The sequence below is a fragment of the Choristoneura fumiferana genome, chromosome 8 (assembly GCF_025370935.1).
Source record: "Choristoneura fumiferana chromosome 8, NRCan_CFum_1, whole genome shotgun sequence".
NCBI lineage: Eukaryota > Metazoa > Arthropoda > Insecta > Lepidoptera > Tortricidae > Choristoneura > Choristoneura fumiferana.
The window spans coordinates 17,530,901-17,553,927 of NC_133479.1; the positions used below are offsets into that span (position 1 = coordinate 17,530,901).

General features: G+C 36.8%; 1 protein-coding gene across 1 annotated transcript in view; it reads left to right on the forward strand.

Annotated features, from left to right (window-relative positions):
• LOC141430676 (TBC1 domain family member 12-like) overlaps positions 1–19,621 on the forward strand; it is a 42,417-nt gene extending 22,796 nt beyond the window's left edge. The window contains exons 2-3 of the mRNA XM_074091512.1: positions 4,253–4,510; positions 19,300–19,621. Of these exons, the coding sequence (XP_073947613.1) occupies positions 4,253–4,510; positions 19,300–19,510 (469 nt within the window). The 3' untranslated portion in view covers positions 19,511–19,621. The remainder of the gene's footprint in view (positions 1–4,252; positions 4,511–19,299) is intronic.
• Positions 19,622–23,027: the final 3,406 nt, after the last annotated feature.

Consider the following 23,027-nt stretch of genomic DNA (forward strand, 5'->3'; position numbering starts at 1 on the left):
GTTTAAACAAAGACAAAATTATAAGTACATTATACAGTCTCGAAGTGATTTTTTGAAATAACAACACGTCATCTTCCTTTCTTTAGAGATATCACGTTGCCATCGCAGTTTAAAGCGATGGCTGAAAAAATATGGTCTTTCTCTGTCGCGTTTACATCTAGCAATAGCCGATAAGTCACTATATTGTCTTTATGTCCAATTCACAATTGTTTAGAAATCAATTAAGAATTGCTTATTGTTTCTCTGGTATCATATGTCATTATTTCAGCTTTAGGTTTAGATCATGAAATGTTGCGAGAAATTGCGGGCACTTATTGTTTTTTCTTTGGATAGAAAAACTGACTTAAAACTGACATCGGGTTTTTAAAATGAAGCCAGACAAGAAAATTATATTCCATTAAAATATTCATCCCAAAGTCTTATAATTGTAATATGATGTTTTATTATTTCCTATTAGTATAACTTGGAAGCTTCATATCACAGCAAGAATACTCCGTTCTACTTGTGAAACACTGCCTCAGCTTCAGTCTAGAAAGAATAGCTTAAGCACGATCAACATGAGCAAGTCTATTTACAAGTGGCTTGCGCGCGCGCAGCGTACCAAGCGCGGCCCGGCACCGCGCTCTCCCCACCATGTTTTTATTCCACTCCAGCGCAAACAATTGAATGAAATGCCGACTTTGAGGTTATGCAATGTTATATACTTGTACGCGGTGTGTACGTTTTGTTTAGTTTTTTAAAGCGCTCAAGGGTATGAACTTAGAATATCGGATAGTTTCTAGCTGCCCCCGCAAAGATGATTTGACTGAGCGTATTTGGAGGACCGTTATAAGGGTAATTTATTGTTTCGCATAATGCTATTAGGCATTGCGGTGATGCGCGAATTTAGTAGTAGTTTATCTATAAGTATGCCTTTTAATATATGTACCTTGACACATGCAAAGTATCTGCTTTGATTTTATGTTTACAGCTGAGCATCAGAAGTGCATTATTATCAGTCTGATTATTTACACACTTAAATATTACTTGTTAACTACAAATCAACAAATGCGATCGAGATAACGTAACTAAGTACACTTTATGCTAAGGCTAAGATAAACAATGTTAAAAGCCACAAAAAGTTAGTTTTTACTGCCATGCAGAAAATTCTTTTTGTCCTCGACTAAGTGAAAGTATTTTACTAATCGGTTAAGTAATTTCTGAGATTACGACTGATTTACTTAGCTTTCTACCTTAACAGTTTCTTATTTTTCACTAGGTTCTTTTTCGCATGATAACACATGCGAGCGCATACGTTTTCATTTTAATAGACTAGGTACTGGGTATAAGTAGGCCGCGGAAATTGGATTCAAAGATCATTTTATGTTCATTTTGACGCAAGTGAACTGGTGACATATGAAATGGAAAACTGTCAGTCATTCATAGTCTCACTTATCTCTCTTTTGTAAGCTTATAATATGTTCCGGAAAACAATCTGGTGAAACGGTATCACATCACTTACTTGTGTGGTAATTTGTATGATGGTCATGGTCATGGACCTTTAAGATATTGTATCCATCGTCGTAATATTCCGACCCAATTAAGTTCTTTGCTTCGTTACTTTTGACAGTAGACCCGCAACACGCATCTAGATCATGCGCGTACGACAGAGTATTGTCCGGGCAAATATTATACTTGTTAGAGCTTGTCTAATTTAAAAATGGCGCGTCCCTCATTCTTCTAAATCAGTTCAATATGACTACTTAGACAGCAAATCTTACAATAAACCATCTGAGTCCAACGAGGATCTGAATCCCCGTTAGTCTCAGGGAAGAATTGTAAGATTTGGAGTCTGAATAGTCTAAATGCACTGATTTAGTTGAGTGAGGGACGCGTCATTTTAAATTAGACAAGCTCTACTCGTTGCAAAACCATAAAATCCCCTGTTGCCAATCGAGTAACGATTATTTTCCTTCAGCCGCTTTTTATATGTAATATGCTACGCAAATACACGAAGGTCGTATGTTTATTTGACTGTAATAGATTCTTCATACGCCGAGTTAATACCTCTAATGGTTTATGGTCCATCGGATCTTGCATATTAAATATCAGACATTGTATTGCGTGTTGAATTTGATATTATATATTCAAAATCGGGCTCAATCTTATTTACAGTCATACAAAAAGATCAAGTTTAAATATTTTTTTGCGCTACCGATTCAAGACGTCAAACATTAAGCAATAAAAGGGGCTTAGTCGGAAAGGTGCTTAGGAGAAGTTAAAAGTAAAGAATACAATGAATTAATGATTTAAACATTTATGCGCTTAAGATAATAAAATTGTTTGCATAAAGACTTGTCACACTGAATGCGTTCTGCAATTATTTACATGAGACAATGACGAAAGGAGTGTCTGGTCCACAGCTTTTATCATACAATCGGACTGGGTGAAGGGGCAAAACTGGAAGAGGGTTTTGATAGCTCTTTAATCCGATCCCAACTGAATATTCAGTAATACCCGTCGTTTGTTGATTAGATAATCTTATTTAGTGGATTATCAAACTCCCTCAACGAATCAAATTACTACTCTATTTAAGTTGCGTTTGTGTGTATGCGTGAATAGACACTATAGTCGTATTGCTGGAAGCCCTATTAGCATTAATGAATATTATCAACATCCTTCATTCCCGGTACTCTTTTTGGTATACAGTTATAAAATGAATTTAAGTATGGTCCAATGGCGAATTATCAGACGTTACTCCCACACACGTTTTGTATGACCGCTAATGTGCGTTCGTCGTCGACATTCCGAGTATTCGACTAACAACGCGTCTCGGACATGATAAATAACGGGTACTTAATGTTAAAAGTATTACCAATTTAATTTCCTTTCTTGTTTAACGTTTTTTAAGTGATAACACCTAAGCGTAGAATGTGATTAAGACACTGAACTAGACATTAGAGTGTAGTGGTTACAGTGTAAAGTGTTTTTGAATTAGCAATGCACATTGCAGACACTTGTTGAGTCGTATGTTTGGTGTAAAGTCGAGAGAGTAAAAGTAGAATGTTATTAAAGGAAAACCTAGAAAACAGTTTTTTGAAAGGGTCTTATTAGATTTTGCTCGATATTGTTGAATTGAGTATTATTTTACACATAATTGTGGATAAGAGACACAATTGTCGACATTGTCGTGCCAAGTTCGCATTTCGCAAGCAGTTGGAAAGTGTGATGTAAGGAGTGTGAAGTCTGAAATAGATATGATTTGGCAACAATATTAGCAATACATAATATGGATGGAAATCATTTATATACGTAGCCTCAGACACTTCTTGTCTGCTAGCCTTCCTTTCCATTTCTGTCACATAGAAATATAGCCATCAATCATCTTTTCAAATTATTGCATGTAACGCACGCATTCTTTGAGAAAGTTGTTTGCTTTTCAATGAAAATATTAGAGATAGTAACAAATGTACAAACTTATAATTCAACTCACTATTACCAAAATCAATGCATTTACACATTTACAATCAAGCTTCGAGATTGAAAATAGTACCACACTCGTGCGCATAAATAATTTTGTACGAACATTATCAACAGACAATAGTCGCTATAAAAAACGGCTTTCCTTATCCGTGTTAGAGTGATTAATGTGTTTAGACTGTTAAGAGTGTTAAGTATGTCAGTGGGCTTCCTACTCTTTACTATGTGCCGCATCAGCTATTGCTATTGACAGTTCTCATATCCGAGTCGTGTCGCCAATGTCGTTTAAACGCTATCAATTACGTTGTTATAAGCGATTTGTGACGCTTGTCCGAACGACATGGTCAATTACCTGCGTAAATTTAATAATCACAATTCACAATGTTATTATACTTTCTCATGCGTACAATAGAATTCTTGATGTGTTTTGTTGATGTTTCTGTAGAAATTATTATTTTCGGCTTTTGGATTAAAGCCTGAGTTGAAAGTATGGTGGGATAGCTTTGTGCGATTTATAGTATAATCTATTAACAACCTTAGCATTTGAAAATGCCACTGATACAACGAATTCTTTAGAGGGCGTTGTGAACAATCGGAATAGTAGAGCATTTGAACACGATCAGTGGAATAAATTGGATTAATTTCCAACCTTGCAGTAAAAATACATTTAGACAAGTCGTAGTAAGAAGTAGTTTAGGTACTCGTGTTTGTCATTTGCACCCTTACTGTTAAGTATCATATTAAGGTTTTTTTCTGGACTTAAGTTTCTAATTTGCCTTCTCCATTGTTACAGAGGCGTGTTCCCTTGGAAAAGCAGTTCGTCTGCCAAATCTCCAGACAACCACTCCCCTACAGTTTCCTGGCGGCTCTTTGGCAGCAAATCCAGCGTCAACTTGGCTTCAAAGACATGCTGTGAAGTGCAGAAAACGTTGACCCCTGTGTCTTCAGGAGCGAACACCCCTCATCATCACAAGAGGCAGGGGAGCTCCGCTAGTGAGAAGCAGTTCGAAGATCTTGTGGCCAGTTCTATTGCCTTGATACAACATGACAGGTCAGTCAGTCTTATTTTACCTATTGTACACATGACGTATTGTTGTATATGACGGTTGTTGGTGAAAAAAACAATGTAACTTTTATAAAGTTATAATTAAACTAGCTTTTGCCCGCGGCTTCGTCAGCTTGGAATTCGGTTAGCGCGCGCTGTTCCTTTGGGAACTGTGCATTTTCCGGGATAAAAAGTAGCCTATGACACTCTCTAGCCCATAAACTATCTCTATGCCAAAAATCACTGCGATCCGTCGCAATCGCAACGTTTCGACGTGAAAAACGGACAAACGTACAAACACACACTTTCGCATTTATAATATTGGTATAGATTTTTATCAAATTAGAAGTCAACATATGGCCAAAACTGACATATGGATAACCTATTTGACCTATTCTGTGCCTATAGCTTCTTATGTAGAGAATCGTGGGTTCAAACTCGGGCTCGGATCTCTTGAGTTTTTCGAAATTCATTTGCAAAATTTACTACGAGCTGTACGGTGTAGGAAAACACCGTGAGGAAACCTGCACAAATTCAATGGTTCGTGTGAAGTTTCCAATCCGAACTGGAGACGCGTGGGAAATACGGCCCTAGCACTTTTCTTCTGAGAGGAGGCCTGTGCCCAGTAGTGGGATGCATATAGCACCAAAAGTCGTATACATGACGGTAATCCTACTTAGTGGTTTTACATAAAGCCAGCAGATATCAAAGACTGTATTCCGTTCCGTTCCAACAATCCATAACGCAAATAAAGCTTAAAATATGAATCTACTCCAAAGCCTGACTTACGTGGTATTTCCAACGGCAGGATCCTTTGATATTTTCCTTTTGAAAGGTCGAGGAGTCACGCTTGAACACAGATGTGTCGGATTATTTGTATGAAAATGTTTCGTATTAAGAATTAGGTTGTGAAGTCAAAGACTGATTTAATTAAAGTCCTCATCACCGTGCGGGGCTGTGTAATTGGACAACGATGACGGATTGATTCTTTTACACATGGAAATCAGACCGACTAACCCTTAGTTCGTTGCCCTATTCAGCCGACCAATGGATGAGGCAGCTAGGGCAATAGACTCACTCTTTTAATCTATGTCTGGCAGGTCATTTGGTCAGTAATGTAGTTTAGTAAATGACACGTGTGCCAGTTTCCAAGGCTTTCTTCCTTTTTCCAGGCTGTTGACCTCGCGAGGTCACAATATAGTGGATAGTAATTGTGACCGACATCGCCCGTCCCAATAAACAGTTTTCATATCGGTTCCGCTCTGTTACAGGTCTATTTACATTTACGTTGCCGTGGTTTTGTCTTTGCACAAATTCCTAGTTTAGTAACCGCTGCAATTGTTTACATCATTGCTATTAGCTGTATCGTTACGATAAATTTATAGCCCGAATTTCACAAAGCTAGCGTTGAATTTGTATTTTTTTTTGTATTTAGTATGATATTTTAACAAAACACCTTCAACATTGCAAAATGCTAAATAGTTAACCACATTACCCACGTTCAAATTATTTTAGCACGAATAAAATGATTTATACCATACTAGGTATAAATACAACTTTTTTAAACAAATTTATCGTATGCGCTGATGAAAAATGTGGTTTGCTTCTATACGTCGCAAATTGTATAAAATTAAATTATACATATTTATTGCTTCTTATTGTACATTGTTTGCCTTGTAAAGGAAGACAAAATTACGCGTGTATCTAGCTTCCACACTCAGGCTCCATAACAGGAAAGTGTAGATCTAAATCGGCCGATTGCGTATTAATTTCTGAGAAGTCACTCAGTGCTTAGAAAAACCAGATTGAAAAGGTATGGTCGTAAAAAAATATTCTGACTTAACTTAATCCTGGATATGAACGATCTTTTGTTGATTAGTTGTAATTTCTTACTAATGGATAGAAAAAGCTGGTGTTATTTTATAGTTTAGTTTAGTTTAGTTTATTTATTCACTCAACATAACAATATAGTATATAGTTGTTATAATAACGAACATGTCTATCTGGCTTTTCAAGTTAATTATTACCAGTAAAATTTGCGTTTATTGTTCAAAACATGTCATTATATAATTATATATTACTGGCACTTGAGGTATCCCATCGCATCTTAGGCCTCTAGGTTGGCAACGCATCTGCAATACCCCTGGTGTTGCAGATGTTTATGGGCGGTGGTGATCTCTTACCATCAGGAGACCCACTTGCTCGTTTGTCATCCAGTCGAATAAAAAAAAAAATCATATGAAATGGAAAAGAACCTGCAGAAGAACCGTTTGGTAATGTAATAATTCTAAGTGGTGGTAGGGATGTGAAAAAATAATCGAATATGGAAATAATAGATTAAATTTTATACGCGATTTTAATATTACAATTTATTTTTCAATCAAAAATCAATCATAGTCGATTTTTCATCCGCCACCCCCCGACATTATGTATGTATTTGTATTGTATTCTCTTTATTGTACATAAATACACATATGTGTTAAGTATGTATGTATGTAAACTCTTTATTGTACAAAATAAGTAAACAAACACAGTGACAAAAAATGAGATAAGTACTTATATGTACAAAGGCGAACTTTAGTCTGGTCTTTTATAACTCGGAGCGCGAACTGTCAAAGAATACTATCTCCATGGGACATTAACGTCATCTGTGCGTCTACGATGGCATCTCTTCTGTGCTTTTGAAACAGTTTACTTCATTAATTTAGCTAATCATTCACAATTGCGTTTCTTTTGAAAATAATTAAAAAATTAGGAAAAAATCGATAAATATATCAAAACCGATTATTTTTTTAAGAATAATCGATTATTCATTAATTGATTTTTAATGCTAAAAAAACAATCGATTAATTAAAAATCAATTTCTTATATAGAATGTCACATCCGTAAGTGGTGGTGTGGATTTTCGTCACTTATGCCTATTAAAAAACTTGTACGTTCTGTATCCCGACAACTAACGGGATACAGCAATACCCGTCCATCAATCCGCAGAGTTGCTCTCACCATTTATCATCAGTGTGTTTATTTCATAATTGCATAACCACAGACGTGTGCAGATAATTGCAACAGGAAACTCCAGTAAACATCGGCCCGATGTAGACCAGTATTTAATGATGCCGGTTCGTGACCACCCCTGCCTATGCTTGAGGATGTTATCTATACGAGGCATGGCATTGAGCTCTTCATTTACTTTGTTTGTAATTTGTTCGAGTTGAGAATAATTTTCAGGCGAATTGTCAAAAGCTGAGAGATTTTCCTGGTTCATTATTCAGGAGTCGTTGCTCTAATTAATTTTAGAATCGTCCACAAAGTTACTAGTATTTTGTATTAATATTGGCACATAACAAATTGATGTTAAACTCACGCAAAATTTACTATCTGCGTCGTGTGTTATTTACTTAATCTCTAATCCATTAGTATAACTCGTAATTCAAAATTAATAGATCAAATTAGAAGAGTTCAGAGTTTTGTAGTGGCGGGGAAAACCAGTAGCAATCAATACTCGCACGTTGACTAAGCTTAGCCGATTGGCTTTGGCCACGGCTTGGCAGGCACGCCAGGCCTTAATTAACAGGCAGCGAAGGCTAGACATGAGACGTGTTTAGCCTACACTGAAATAACCGTAGTAGATAAAATTTCAAAATTAAATAAAAATTAAATTACATTAAGATTTTCCGAAAAGATCGAAACTTGTCGGACCGTTCCTGGTTTATGATTTTGAGCTAATTCAGCTTTATCGATATTATGGTGATCATTTCCCATCAGATGACCCGCTTGCTCGTTTTTCTCCCTCTCACAATAATAAAAAAATATATATATTTTTGAGCGACTTTTTCACAAGTGAAACCAAATAGAATTTTGCTTGACGAGGCTAGACTGCCGAATGAGGATGATGCTGCTGATTACTGTTTTGAACTACGGCAATAGAAACTGAGAAATGATCTCGCTTTTAAAAAATAAATATACTTACGGATATTAGTGTTTAACCTTTTTTTCGAACCGGTGGTAGATTTTACGAGTGTACGTACTTGTTAGAGGCTAAATTGAATAAAGATATTTGACTTTGACTTGAAACATTTAGACATCAATATTAATTCTGCGATGTCGCAAGGAACTAAAAAAAGGAATCTGCCAGCATGAAACGGTTTAAAATTCTATTACAGCAATTTTCAAACGTAGAATGCAATTTTAAAGTAACAGAAGCGGAAATGCCTGTATAATGGCTGTGTTGGCAGAGCTGCAATTTGCCGGTCGTGACCGCTTGAGGGCCCTCTCCCTCCACGGACCGTCTGCCAAGTACTTTGGTCTACTTCAGGACCAATTTTGTTATATTGGCGATACCGTTTTATAAGCGCTGTCACTTTTGAATGAAGTAAGCGTTCAGTTGACATGATTGGCGAGGGGTATTGTTGGTTATTAAAAAAAAAATGTAGCATCCAAATCCAAATCCATTGCATGGATTTGTCGTTTGTGGTTTGGGAATGTTCTTTCGTTGCGCCAAACCACTAATGTGATTTTGATTAATGACATCGGTATACTGGAATATGATTATATTTACATTTCTTTGGCAGATGTATGGTATGGAATGACCAACGCGTGTCTATGAAAAAAAACATCGATCAAAAACCTTTACAGAGAGGGGTGTTCAATCAAACTAACCCAACTATGTGCTGTAATATTCCGGAATATTTTTAAAACATCCGCTATTCTATCTGGTTTTACAGCTTGTTTTAAACGTCTCTTTGACGACCGGATGGCCAAGTGGTTAGAGAACCTGACTACGAAGCTTAAGGTCCCGGGTTCGAATCCCGGCCGGGGCAGATATTTGTATGAATAATACGAATGTTTGTTCTCGGGTCTTGGATGTTTAATATGTATTTAAGTATGTAATTATCTATATAAGTATGTTTATCCGTTGCCTAGTGTCCATAGTACAAGCTTTGCATAGTTTGGGACTAGGTCAATTGGTGTCAAGTGTCCCATGATATTTATTTATTTATTTAAAACATGCTTGATTAATAATGTTATTGTAATACCAGTAGGGTAGGTGCGACACAGCGGGTCAAGTAAATCAGATTAACTGAACGGTTCCAACACGCCACGCTTTCTGTTTCTCTTTTTGGATAAGCCTGATGAAGGACACAACTGATTATGTTTCGGAAAAGATATTCCTGCTTCTAAGGTTCCGTGCCACTATTACCAGTACCAGTATTACACTACAGTATATTTGGACACCAAACGTCGAAAATAAACACGTTTTTTTACATGTATCCTCTTTCATACATAACTCTATTTTTTTAATATTTGTTGTTCTAGCCGCTAGAATGGAGAATCTAGCGGCCTAACGGCTAAGAATAATTATTAAACAAACGCTCGTAGGGTCTGTTTTACCACCCATTGATCAATTTTATTTGACGGATAAATGTGATGCCGTCGTCTCCTTCTATTCGAACAAAACAAACAGAGACGGCATTTAATCAAACTTTCCGGCGCAGAACTATAAAATAGACGATATCATGTACGTTACGAGTACGCTGACAAAATGGTAATATTTTGTTATTCTTTGTACCTTGTACCCTTCCTTTGTTTGTTAAGTTATACTTTGTACCTACTCTATGTATGACATCGAAGACAAAACGATGAACCCAATTAACCCTACCTTCACCAGGTTGTTTCTTCTATTTGTACAAACGTCACGTGTACAATGAAACATAAAAACTACGCCTTGCCGTGCACTAAAGTAACTTTAAGCTACCTATACACAAGCACGAGGTGAGACGCTGTCACAAGTCACAATTTATTGTTCGCAAAATTCTGTCTGGTGATATTTGTTTGTTTCGTATTAAAAAGCATTAAAACGTCAAGTTTACCTATCTCAGTGATTTTGATCACCCGTTTGTAAAATTAAAAAATTATACCATACATAGTGAATTCAAATTAATTATGAAACATGTCTAAGAACCATAGCTAGAAAACCTGATTTCAAATTAAAAAAAACCGCACTCAAAAATGAACCTTGACCTAATTATTTCAAGTTCCTTTGATCCCCCGAACTCGAATCGAATAAAACTGGCAGCAAATTACAAGAATGGAGCCGTGTCCTTCACAAAGCACTTCTTAGAGGAATAATTGTGAAGCATTTTGGTAATCTCGTGGTCACAATGTCGAAATAGTGACACCGCAAAACTAGAGTGTCGTAAGTTTCATGGAGTAATTAGATCTTTCCCCACTTTTTCCGCGTAGTAAATTTTCGTTCGCGTTTTTCCCCATTCTTAATTTAAACCATACGTATATAATCCATACATGATTTTTCCATTCGCATATTTTCCCACTATATTTATTTATCAATAGTTATTTTTTTGACGGGATTTTTAACCATTCGCATGTTTTACCACTTTTTTCTCAATGGGCAACCCATTACGCCTTATGCCGACGGAGCCCCGTTTGCGGGGCTCCTATTTCTGAGCAGTTTGCCCTTCAGGGATCTGAAGATACCTAACTAACCTAACCTACCTCTCCGTTTGTGTGGTAAAATATGCGAATGGTTAAAATTCCGTCAAGAAAATAAACTATTGATAAATAAATATAGTGGGAAAGTATGGAAATGGAAAAATCATTTATGGAATAAATATACGTCTGGAGTAAATTAAGAATGAGGAAAAACGCGAACGAAAACAGATTCCAGTAGGGAAAAATACGAATGGAAAGTTTGCTACGCGGAGTTAACGAGTTTGGGGAAATGTTCTAAGCACTCGTTTCGGCGCATGGCGTGTACGAGCGGTGCGAAGTAAGAATGCCGTAAGTGCTATGGAATACACTGGCGGCCGGTAAATAAGTACACTTTTTAGGGTTCCGGAGCCAAAATGGCAAAAACGGAACCCTTATAGTTTCGCCATGTCTGTCTCTGTCTGTCTGTCTGTCTGTCCGTCCGTCCGCGGCTTTGCTCAGGGACTATCAATGCTAGAAAGCTGTAATTTTGCACAAATATGCATGTAAGCTATGCCGAAATTTTTTTTAGTGTACCTCCCATAGACGTAAAGTGGGGGTGATTTTTTTTTCTCATCCAACCTTGTAGCGTGGGGTATCGTTGGATAGGTCTTTTAAAATCATTAGGGGTTGCTAAAATGATTTTTCGATTCAGTGATTTGTTTGCAAAATATTCAACTTTAAAGTGCAAATTTTCATTAAAATCGAGCGTCCCCCCCTCTAAAATCTAAACTGGTGGGTGGAAAAATTTGAAAAAATTCAGGATGGTAGTAAGTACATCAAACTTTCAAGGAAAACTATAACGGCTAAGTTTGCTTGAGAATTATTAGTAGTTTAAGAGTAAATAGCAGCCTAAGGTATAAAATATACCTAAACTTGGAAGATTCCGTATAAAATACGAAATCCTTAGAAAAATATTACTTATTTTTTTCGTAATGGCTACGGAACCCTATTTTGGGCGTGTCCGACACGCTCTTGGCCGGTTTTTTATTGACAATGGTCACCGTTGCTCTCTAACCACCAATTTCAGATTTATGCCTTGCATGATATTAGCTGTATGACATCGATTCTGGAGTCAGAAAAAGGTCGGTCGTTTATTATTATTGAGTACTTACCTACTAGTGAGTGAGTGTGTAACTACAATCTAGCACCAATTTATGAGTTGAAAAAGTTCTATCTCAGCGTGCGGATATCATTACTGTAACATCGTAAGGAAGTCTATTTTGCTATACGAAATATTTTTACAATGACGGGCATTTTTCCGCCCCTTGACATCGTCAAAGTAATTAATCGCTTGGTGGTCGTTGGCCTCAGAAGTTGTCGTTGCTTGTGCAGGAACACTAGAAACGGTCAGTGACCTAACAAATGATGTAAAAGCTGCAATGGATGGATGGATTTGCTATTATGCACAGTCTAGCACCGTGCAAAGTTAAGTAGCGGGAAAGAGTAGGTACTTTCAGTTGTTTGGAACAAAGAACTACATAGAGAAAATCTTGGTTTAGTTAGGTTATATTATAGGGCATAATTAAGATCAAAGATTAAGTTCAAGTACAATGTGCACGAAATGTTTATTACGTGGTTTAATCTTTATTAGGTTAAAAGAATAAGAATAAGAAACATTTATTTAATAACTAACATATTCAATTTTAATGCAACATCCAAAGCCCACATTCCTGGTACAACAATGGATAATCAAAGGAACCATTCGGAGGAAAAAAATGTATTGTCCATTGACGAAGTATGAGTGACGTCTTCTCAATGGCTGCCCGCATGCATACGTTGCTTCGTTGTTGTACCGCCTTTTCTCGCATAAGCAACTTGTAAGTACTAATCGTATTACTTATTCTGTGGCATAAGGTGCACTTATCCATTTAAGATTAAATCATGCTAATCTATAATATAATTTGATGTTTTGTCTGTAAAATTGAATTTATAATTATAACTGAAACATATCAAACACCACGAACAAAATCAATGTTTTATACACTTGCTTGCGTCTACTGCTAATATTGCTACCAATTTTTTATGTATTTATTTAATGAGTAATTTTTGCCCGAATTCTGGTTAAGTAACAACTAAATTATAACCTGTTTTTTTGTTACGAATGACTGTTCCATGTTTATTTCGGCGCATTATTTTTGGCAACGATGATCTATCCGAAAACGCTCTGCGGCCTGTTTGCAAAATAAACATTCGATTTTGAAAGATATGTTCATATGTTCGATTTGACGTTGCTCGTTTGTGTAATAGATAAATATAATTTTAACATAAGTATATTTGGTTTCATTTTTTTTTATACAGTTATGAATTATTATTTACTACTGGTGGTGGCGGCTAATTATCAAGATGAAGATATGTCGAAGTTATGAATGAAATAGTGACACATCTTTAGTGAGTAGATACCGGCATATTTCTACTATCTGTGGATGTATATTCAGCTGTCTGAGTCACATACATTTGTGTCATATGGCTAACTTCTTGGTTATTCAATAACGCAGATTAGATTATGCAGGGCTAAATAAGCTTAAAAAAAATGTTAACTTGTCAATGTGTATGTATAGGATAATGTTTAGAAAACATGACAATGTGTCAGATCAGTACTCGGGGTTATGCAGAAGTAGATAGGTCTGTACATTTTAAGCGTTGGAAAATAAAAATTGCACTGGTATGACTTAATATGGGGTATAGTGTTTTTGATATGGCATTTCGATAAAAAAATCCTATACATATAAAATATTATAAGCAAAATGGTTTTACTCATGTGCTATTTCAGTATCTAAACAAAAAACTGTATAAAAATAACCATTTCAGATTGTCCCGATGTTTAAATTCGAACAATGCAAGGAAACGACGCTATTTTTAGCCGAATTCCGACAAAAATAGCAAACTAACATAACACGGCTCACAGGAATGCGGAGGGTTTATAGGTTTGATAGTCAAGATTAGTAAATACTTATATACCGTTTTCTCTTTTTGAGGTAGGTAAGGTACGGACTACGGACGTAACGTGGACGGAACCCTAAAGGTGTTATCATGCCGATGTTGGCGACAGCGACAGAATGCGACCGAGGCGCACGACACACACTGCTTAGTATGAACTTTCTTACTTGTTTGTGTCCGTTAGTACTTCATATATTAATTAATACTGATCAATGGGTCGCTCGAATCGGACGCGGTCGCGTGACGCCGGTCGCGGTCGCAAACATCGGAATGCTACCATAAAAATATTACTTACACATAAGTACAAAAAACTTTCATTGGCGAAATATAATTGGCTATGTAGTATGTACGTACTTAAATTGAAACTGCTTCCAGAGTGGCTTCGCAGAACGCATTCAGTGTGCTTAATCTGTGCATTTTCATCCAAACGTGTGATTTAATTGGTACCTATTCAAATAATACCTGTAAAGATGACATTAATTTCAGCTTCAGTGTCATTTACATCTATCTGTTTTTATTGAAATAAATTTCTTAATCAGTATACGAAAATACAAACTGAAATGATTTTCCTATACCAATTTAAATACAAAAAAAAACTTGATACATTGATTAAACATGATTTACAAAAACTATCACGCCATCTCTGTGCAGAAGAATGACCAAATTTGAATACCCAATGAAGCGTGGCAGCTAAGCAAAGCACGCTACGGTACGGTACAATACCGTTTCTAATAAAGTAATGACACAAAAATTACTGTGGTAAATCATTTCAGCATCTAGTTGGCTTGTTGAACTGGCAGTCACGTCATGGGAACTCGTCCAATTCGGCATCGTTCGTCCAATTCCCCGTATGTGTTGTGTAGTGTGTCTCTATTCGTCTAATTCCTGATTCGTCAATTTTAATCCTATGAATGACCCAAGTCGACGAAGCTCCGTGCGGAACTCCTATTCCGCGGAGCTGAGACACTTCGCGCTTTAACGCATTCACTGCCACCGACGCACATATACGTTCCGGGAACTTCGCCCAGTACCGCTGTCATAGTTATTCATACATTTTGAACGCACAGGTGCGTCGGTGGCACCCGTGGAACGTGGAAGTGAATGCGTTAACGCGACTCTAACCTAATCTATATCCATAGAAACAGACGAACAACAGGGAACCAGACACTTGGTCTAGTCAATTGGACATGACTTCAGTCGTTAATATTAGCTTTAACTCTATAAAGTATAACTGTAGGTACTGTATTAATACTTGTTTGTTTTCTTTCCTTTGATGGAATCCTTTCATTTATAATTTTTAATCTGACACTGAAATCTTTTATCTAGGTTAAACAAAAATCACAGGTGTGCTTAAATTTTAAGAGAGTTACCGGATAGGTGGGAAGGCAGGGCAGGGTTATTTGGGTTGCCTCGCTGCATCCAGTAGAGGTTCAGGCGCCATCGACGACGACGATACGGACCAAAAGTATAAAGCGGGAAAGGGAAGGGGCTGAAATAAAATAATCTGCTCGCTTGAAGCCCATCCAAGGCTCGTTTACAAAAATGTTAAGTGAAATTGTAAATAATTATATTCAATTTATAAAAAGATCACTACATACTACTCGTACAAACCACATCCACAGTTGTTCACTTCCAAAAGCAATTTAATTTTAGATTAGACCCTGCCAAATAGTAGCACTAGACTAGAGCCTAGAGCACAAAAGGAGAAAAGGAAGAAAACAAAAGATAATCTATCATAGAATCTATCATTTGAAATGTCTTCTTTTATAAGCGACCAGTCCAGTTAGCTGTGCGCGACCAGTTGATAGAAACTTTTTTGCTTTTATTTTTTTACTATACAGAAATTATGGTCTGTCCCAGAATTCGAGATACTAAAATGACAGTCTGAAATGTCAAACGTAAAATAATGTGGCCAGCATAAAAGGAACAGTGCTGCTCCGTGATTTCGGTTTGTAAATAACCGATAAAATGTTTATTTTACGATAGCAAAAATAACATTAACGCATTCAACTCTATTCTACTTTCATTTTCCTTTATCATACGATAAAGTGATGAATCTAAGCACAGGTAAAAATACAGTGTTTACTTAGTGCCAACGTAAAAAATAATACAGAGGGCTACTACAAAACTAGAAAAACAAGTTCGTATGGCACCGTCCCTTTCACTCGCATATTGAATGAGATAAGCGTCAGCGGACGGCAACATACGAAGTTCGAGTTTTTGCATTTCGTAGTCAGGGCCAGCAGGGCTACTACGAAATTCGAAAATCGAAGTTCGTGTCGTTCCGTTCCTTCTGACACTACTATTTAATTTAATACGTAAGTGAGAGGACGTTACGGTACGAACTTTGATTTTCGAATTCCGGAGTAGGCCCTCAGATATCACACAGCGTCATTGTTCATGTTTTTCGTATTCAAGTTGGTATTCAACCGATTTTCGTTACTTCACTCGTATTGTCATCGGATGTGATCAGTGCGTTTTCTCGTGTTATGTGCTGTGACGTTATTTGTTAATTTGTTGAGATAGACTTTTTATTTGTTAATTTTGTTTGGTCGAGTTTTTGTTGAGTTTTGATGGATTAAACATGGACTCTGAGCAGCCAAGTACTTCGTCGCATAGACGACGCAGCGAAGAAATACTTTCGCCTCGGAAAAAACGGAAACTTCAACCTCTTAGCAAAGCCGAGAAGTGTATGGTTGTAAAAACTTACTTAGAATGAAATTGAAACTTAACATCAACATCTATTAAAAGTCGAAATATCTCGAAAGCGGTCGCATTTTTATAAGACCTATTTTACCTTTTCTAGAATGTCCTAAGTGTACATTTTAGTACATCACGGATCCGTTCATATCTTAATATTTTACGACATACATACATTGGTACCTACAAAATCTTTCGGTGATAACCGGTTGCGGCACATCACTATTTATGAGACGCAAAAACAGGTAACACATGAAACGTCATTTTAGTATCTCGAATTCTGGGACAGACCATAATTTCACTGACTTTGAATTGCTTTTTGTTTCTTCATATAATAATAATAAGTATACCTAGTGCCATCCACGAAGACGCGTGATTTTGTCAAAATGAGACATTAATGACATTGTAAATCATGGCACGCTTCATCGTGAATGACTCTACCTATATGTAGGTAATTATTTGATTAATTACGTTTTTAATGTGAAATTTGCCACTGCACTCACTGTATTTATTGTAGTTCCGCTATACAGGGTGTAATCGTTAAGTGTAGCCAAGCGATTATTCCGTAAATATAAGAGATATATCAGAAAAGTTTAAACTGAATCGGAATTAATTCAAAAGTATTCTGATTTATAGAATACATGGCTACACTTAACGATTACACCCTGTATACATGATCACCCTTGGTGCACTGGTTTGAGTACTTACTAAGAAAATGATTAATGAATGAACATTACATATATACAGCTTTTAAATATATATATAACTTTCTAAACTAACTCCTAAGCGTTGGAGCATTAAATTAATTCTACAATCGTGACTTTAAATCAAATGGGTTTTCTTTAATAAGTCTTTTGTCCATTATGATATATTTTGTGAACCTTTGTTACTGTAGTACTTTTAATGTATTTGGTACCGTTTTTTTATTGTATTGTATCGTGTATAAATAACAGCGTACTGTACCTACTCATCTCATCATCATCATCCTGCACTTTTTCCAGCTTCATTTGAGGTCGGCCTTTCTTGTAGGTAGGTCTGTGCCAGGGTTGTCAACGGTGGGATATTTTGCACTTTCAAGTCTTCTTCGACGGTGAACCTCCAAGAGGCTATAGATCTGCCCTTTCTCTTTGCCTGGTGCCTATTTTGAGCACCAAGCCAAGAGAAAGGGGTTTTCACGGAGTAGTTCTGGTCCCGCCTCACCTACTGATCGTAATCATCATCATCATCATCATATCAGCCATAAGACGTCCACTGATGGAAATAGGCCTCCCCCCATAGACCTCCAGTTGCCTCGGTTGGAAGCGGCCTGCATCCACCGTGAACCCGCGACTTAATAATAGAAAAACTGAGAGGAGGCCTGTGCCCAGCAGTGGGACGTAAATAGGCTGGGATGATGATGATGATATTTTGTAATTTTGAACATGAAACTAACGTGAGACTCAGTCATATTAAATGATTATGAACCAGATAACTCACGTCTTAAATCGAATGCCGAGCTAAACTCGATTTAAGACGTGAGTTATCCGGTTCAAAATCATATATATTTTGTAAATAATATAATTATAATCGAGGCAGCGATATGACTGAACTGACTGAAGATTATCTGCGAATCAATAATAACGTCCGGGCCTTTAATAAGAGTCAAATAAGAGTACTATTTTCTAAATAAAAGCAACAATCTTAACGAGATTCACATAATTTGTTTCTTTGTGTCTTTACTTCGCCAAAACGAATCGTGCGCAGATAATTACCAACCAGTTTAGAGCGGTTATCTCTTAACTAGTTAACATTAATATCAGCATCGGGGCCGAAGTATTAGAACTATTAGAAGCACGCAAATTGTGCGTATGCGCATATAATAGAAGCTGTGCCAGGCATTTGCATTCTGGCACACCTGTGGTTATTTAACTAGTCTGATGCGGTAATCGATTTCGTGGTGAGTTTATGGTAATTTTAAACGGACTTAAACGCAAAGTACGCAATTTTAATGTTTAGTTAATTTGATTATTATTATGAATGAACAAAATTTACTGGTTATTTAATGGGTAACTTATTGCACCTAAATGAACTACTTACGTGCATGGCGACTCAATGAGCAGGAACCAGCCCAGTATCGTCATTTGGGCTATTCAATGAAACTAAGCCGTTTAGTATTTTCTGGTAAGAGGCGGATTGATCAATAGGAGTCCGAAGGAGTTATTCTGAAAGTTTATGAGAATTCCCTTGTCAGACGTATGTAGCAGTAGGTACTAGCAGTTACAAATCTAATTGAGGATAGCACCTCGTTGAACGGTCGTGTGGCTCAGCTCTATTGGCGATTTGGCGAAAGAATGTTTGGAATCTTTTTAGTGACTTCGCATGTTTGGGGGGTGGACTCCGGCCTCTGGTATGTCTTGGCTTGGCCGATGCAACGAAGCAGAATCGACACCCGCCGTTTATTTGTTCGGAGAGTCGAGCCTCTGATAAATGGCAAAATATTAAAACAACAAAAGTGAACGACGTATAGTTCAATTTACTTATGGGTTGAGTGGTATGGATACAGGATTAAATGTTTGTGAACCCGCTGCTTCCAAATCGTGTCCCAGACTACTTATTGAAGCACCTCTCACCACCAAATTTCTACATTTGCCATCCATAACATAACTCACGTAACATTGTCTTCATTCCAGACCTTCAAACCTCCCAGCGAAGACCACTGAAGAAGCGCTCCGTCACAAAGCCGAGCACGCCCGAATCATGGAGGCGGCTCGGAGGCGGGTCGAGCGCGAGACGGCGGCGCGGCACGCGCGGGTCCAGGAGTCTCTCCGAATGGAGGAGCGCCTCGCGAGGCATGCGCGCGAGTGGACGCAGCATATACTGCCGGAATGGGGGACCCAGTGAGTGTACATTTTTAGTAGGTTTTAACCTGATAGGGCAGCGGCAAATACTTAGCCACAGTATAACAAGTTTCCCTACAGTAATCCGACGGAGACGTCTAGACAGAGCAATCGTGCGGGGCTTGAGGGGTGAGACGCGGGTGGGAGGAGCCCCAGCTGCATACTTCGCCGTTCTTCGTAGCTTGGGACAAGTCTTCTAGGGCTATGGCTTTTTTTTACATTTAAATTTATACTTAATAAAATTTACTATGGTGCATACGACATCTTACCTACTGTGAGTGCGTGCAAATCTTCATCACGCATAAATAAGGAACTAAGATTTCATCTATTTATGTAATACCTATATTTATTTATTTTTTATGTTAAGTCTGGAAACCGAAAAATATTTTGTCGAAAAAAAAAGTTTTTATTTCAAAAATTGTATAATTTTGATACTTCTTACCCCTAGTAAGTATGCCACCTCTAATTCATTTTGTTTTATATAATTTCGCAAAACCAATATGTGCCGATTCGTAAAAGACTATCTAGTAGACTACCTTCCAAATTTTAAATTTGTGACAACCGTTCAACTTCAAAGGCGTCGGCCTACTGTAGGGAAAACTTGTTATACTGTGACTTAGCGATGTGGTGGGAAGAAATCTTAGGGCAAGTTAGGGCACCACTTTTTTAGTCTGATTGAATAAGTAACAGTAAGTATGTACGTACGTGAGTAGACGTACAATATACTGCTAGATTAAGGTAGATAGCAGTGCAGTGGCGTAGCTGCCCCCTCTAAATTGCCGCCAGGGGCGGACCGCCCCCACTGCACTGCTGTGGACCACAATTCCCACTGGGTTGCCTAAATTTTCACCTCTCGCCCACATCTCTCGTTCGCCTTTTCTGCACTAGTGCCGGTAGGTCGTCGGAATATGATTTTAGCTAAATGGACCTGAGCCACATCAGTTTTGGGTTTAGGGAACTGTCTAATCTGATAGTTCGAATTGCTGACAATATTTACTTACCTACTCGTAGTTAGTTTTAACAAAGAACATGCTTTCGAAGGCCGATAGTAAATATTCATCAGCAATATACATACAGGTACAGTTGATCAATAATATAAATAATTAAGAGGCGACCTACTCCAATCACTGCTATTTTTAAACAGACATGTTATAAAATTGGTGTACTTCGTGGCAATAAAAAAAATATTACGATAATCTTGATCGTATTCCTGAGTTAGTCGTTGCTTTCAAAACACGATTAAACTAATTTGGCTCGATAGATTTTATTGCCAAAGTGAGCTCTTACTTTGATTTAGAAACCAAAAATACTCCGTTATTTATAAAGACACTATAATCAAATTACTAAGTCTGATTTACAAACAAAACGTAATAATAATATCTGTCGTGTTATTTCTTAAATCTAAATCGTAATTTCTTTGCATTTATTTTATTTCCAAATTTTTGATGAGCAAAGACTTACGCCACGCCGACGACATATTGCTTCTCTGTCACTTCAACGCAGAGAAACAGTGAGCGCTTAGGTGCTCTGCCTGATTGACCTGCGTCGCTTTTCTCCACAAAATTCATTTACGAAAAAAAACTTTTACATTTACACTTCTTTCATAACACTCAATCTATGAGTAAGGAAATTATTATTAAATTACGTTATCACTGTATTTTGGGTATTTAAGGTGTTTTAGGATAGTCAACACCGAACAATAAATTAAATAACGCACAAAAAAAACAAGAAGCCCTCATACTCGTACAATGACAGACAACATGTCAGAAGATGTCAGAAGTTGTAAAGTAAGTGTGTTGTTTATTACAAGAATTAGGTAAGTACAGAAAAATTGGTTAGTAGTCTAAATAGTTTTATTGGCTCCATATTTTGTCTATTACTTATAAACTGATAACTACCATAGTAGGAATATAGGACATGTGTTCAAACTTAATACGTGTCTGGTACGAGTATATAGCCTACCCAACGAAGACCAAAAACTGCCTCTCCGGGGAAATCTCGCGTATAAGTCAATTTTGGCATAGTTGTAGGGGATGGTGTTTAAGACCACATACTAAAAGTAGGTACTGATGGGTGGGGGTAGAGCTAACGGGTGGGGAGGAGTTTGTGTAAAAGTCCCATTTAGTTTTTCGTAAATAACTCGTAAACCACAGCAAAAAATGTTCTAAAACATAAGTAATCTACATAAAATTCTCTACAAAAAAAATTCTAAACATTTTTTTTAAGTATGGCGATGGATGGATGTTTGTTACTCTTTCACGTAGAAACTACTGAACGGATTTGCATGAAATTTGCCATACAGGTAATAAATACCCTGGATTAACATGTTCTACAGTAAAAAAACGCACTGAGGTCTCTGAACCAGATGATGATACATCTACACTACACAAGCACTATTTTACTACAGTAAGTACCTACATTATTTTGAGACACCCACTTAATAACATGACTTATATAAAACAAATATTTACTTTATTAATCGTTGGGCAAAGTAACTTATTGATTGAATTTTATAACGGGCAAAGTTATTTAGACAACATTGCCCACATGCGTTATAATAGTAGAAAAAGTTCTCACTTACAGGTTCAAATACTGCACTTTGTGTTTTTTGTATTAGTGTTAATAAAATATCCTTCTTTCTTTCTTTATACGTAATTTCTCCACTCTTGGAACTCCAGTTTCATAAATCTAAAGTACAATTAAAATAGTAAATAATTTATTAATTCAGACAAAGTGATTGCATTTAGTCGTTAGGTAACAGTTCATAGTTTGGTTTTTCTAGTAAGCCGTCCCTTTTATCAAATGGGCACAGTTTTTTCTGCGAGTACTCGTATCTCCAAGAATATTTATGTTGAGTATGAATATCCTACTTGTGTCAGTTCTTGACTTTTGTTTTTTTAATGTATTTATTATCAGTGTGTAATCAAGCGATTTGTTTCAAATTTTAAAGTTGTTCTTTATATAGATTTACATCGCCACTCAAAAATCATATTAATTTAAAAAAAATACCAATAAAAAGACACATTTCTTTTATTTGGTTTTGAAGTAGTGACACCTCTAACTTTTTTTCTAAGAATTAACCATACATTGACCTACTACTTGCCGAAATATCAAAGTTTTGTAGGTGGTACTTCCTATTAAAAATAAGGGACATACGTGGCCTAGTTCTGTATTCAATCGGTGTTTTTAGTGTCATATACAAACTGTTGTTGTTATAATTTGTTATTGGTTATTAGCGTTTAACTCATAAATATGATAAAATTATTAGAAAACTCAAACATAATATAGAGGTGTTTGTATACATACGACATTGATAGAACACTGATGAATACAAATTGCTGATTTTTGACAGGACCCCCTGTCCCCTGTTTGGAGTAATGCCTGGAAAATTTTGATATTTAGGCAAGCAGGCGAGAAAAAATCTAGAAGTTGACACCTCTGTCATGCTGAGGATGCTGGTCTCTTTTTCTGGTTTTTCTGTGCATCTATATTTTCAGTTTGTATTTTCCTACCGACTATGG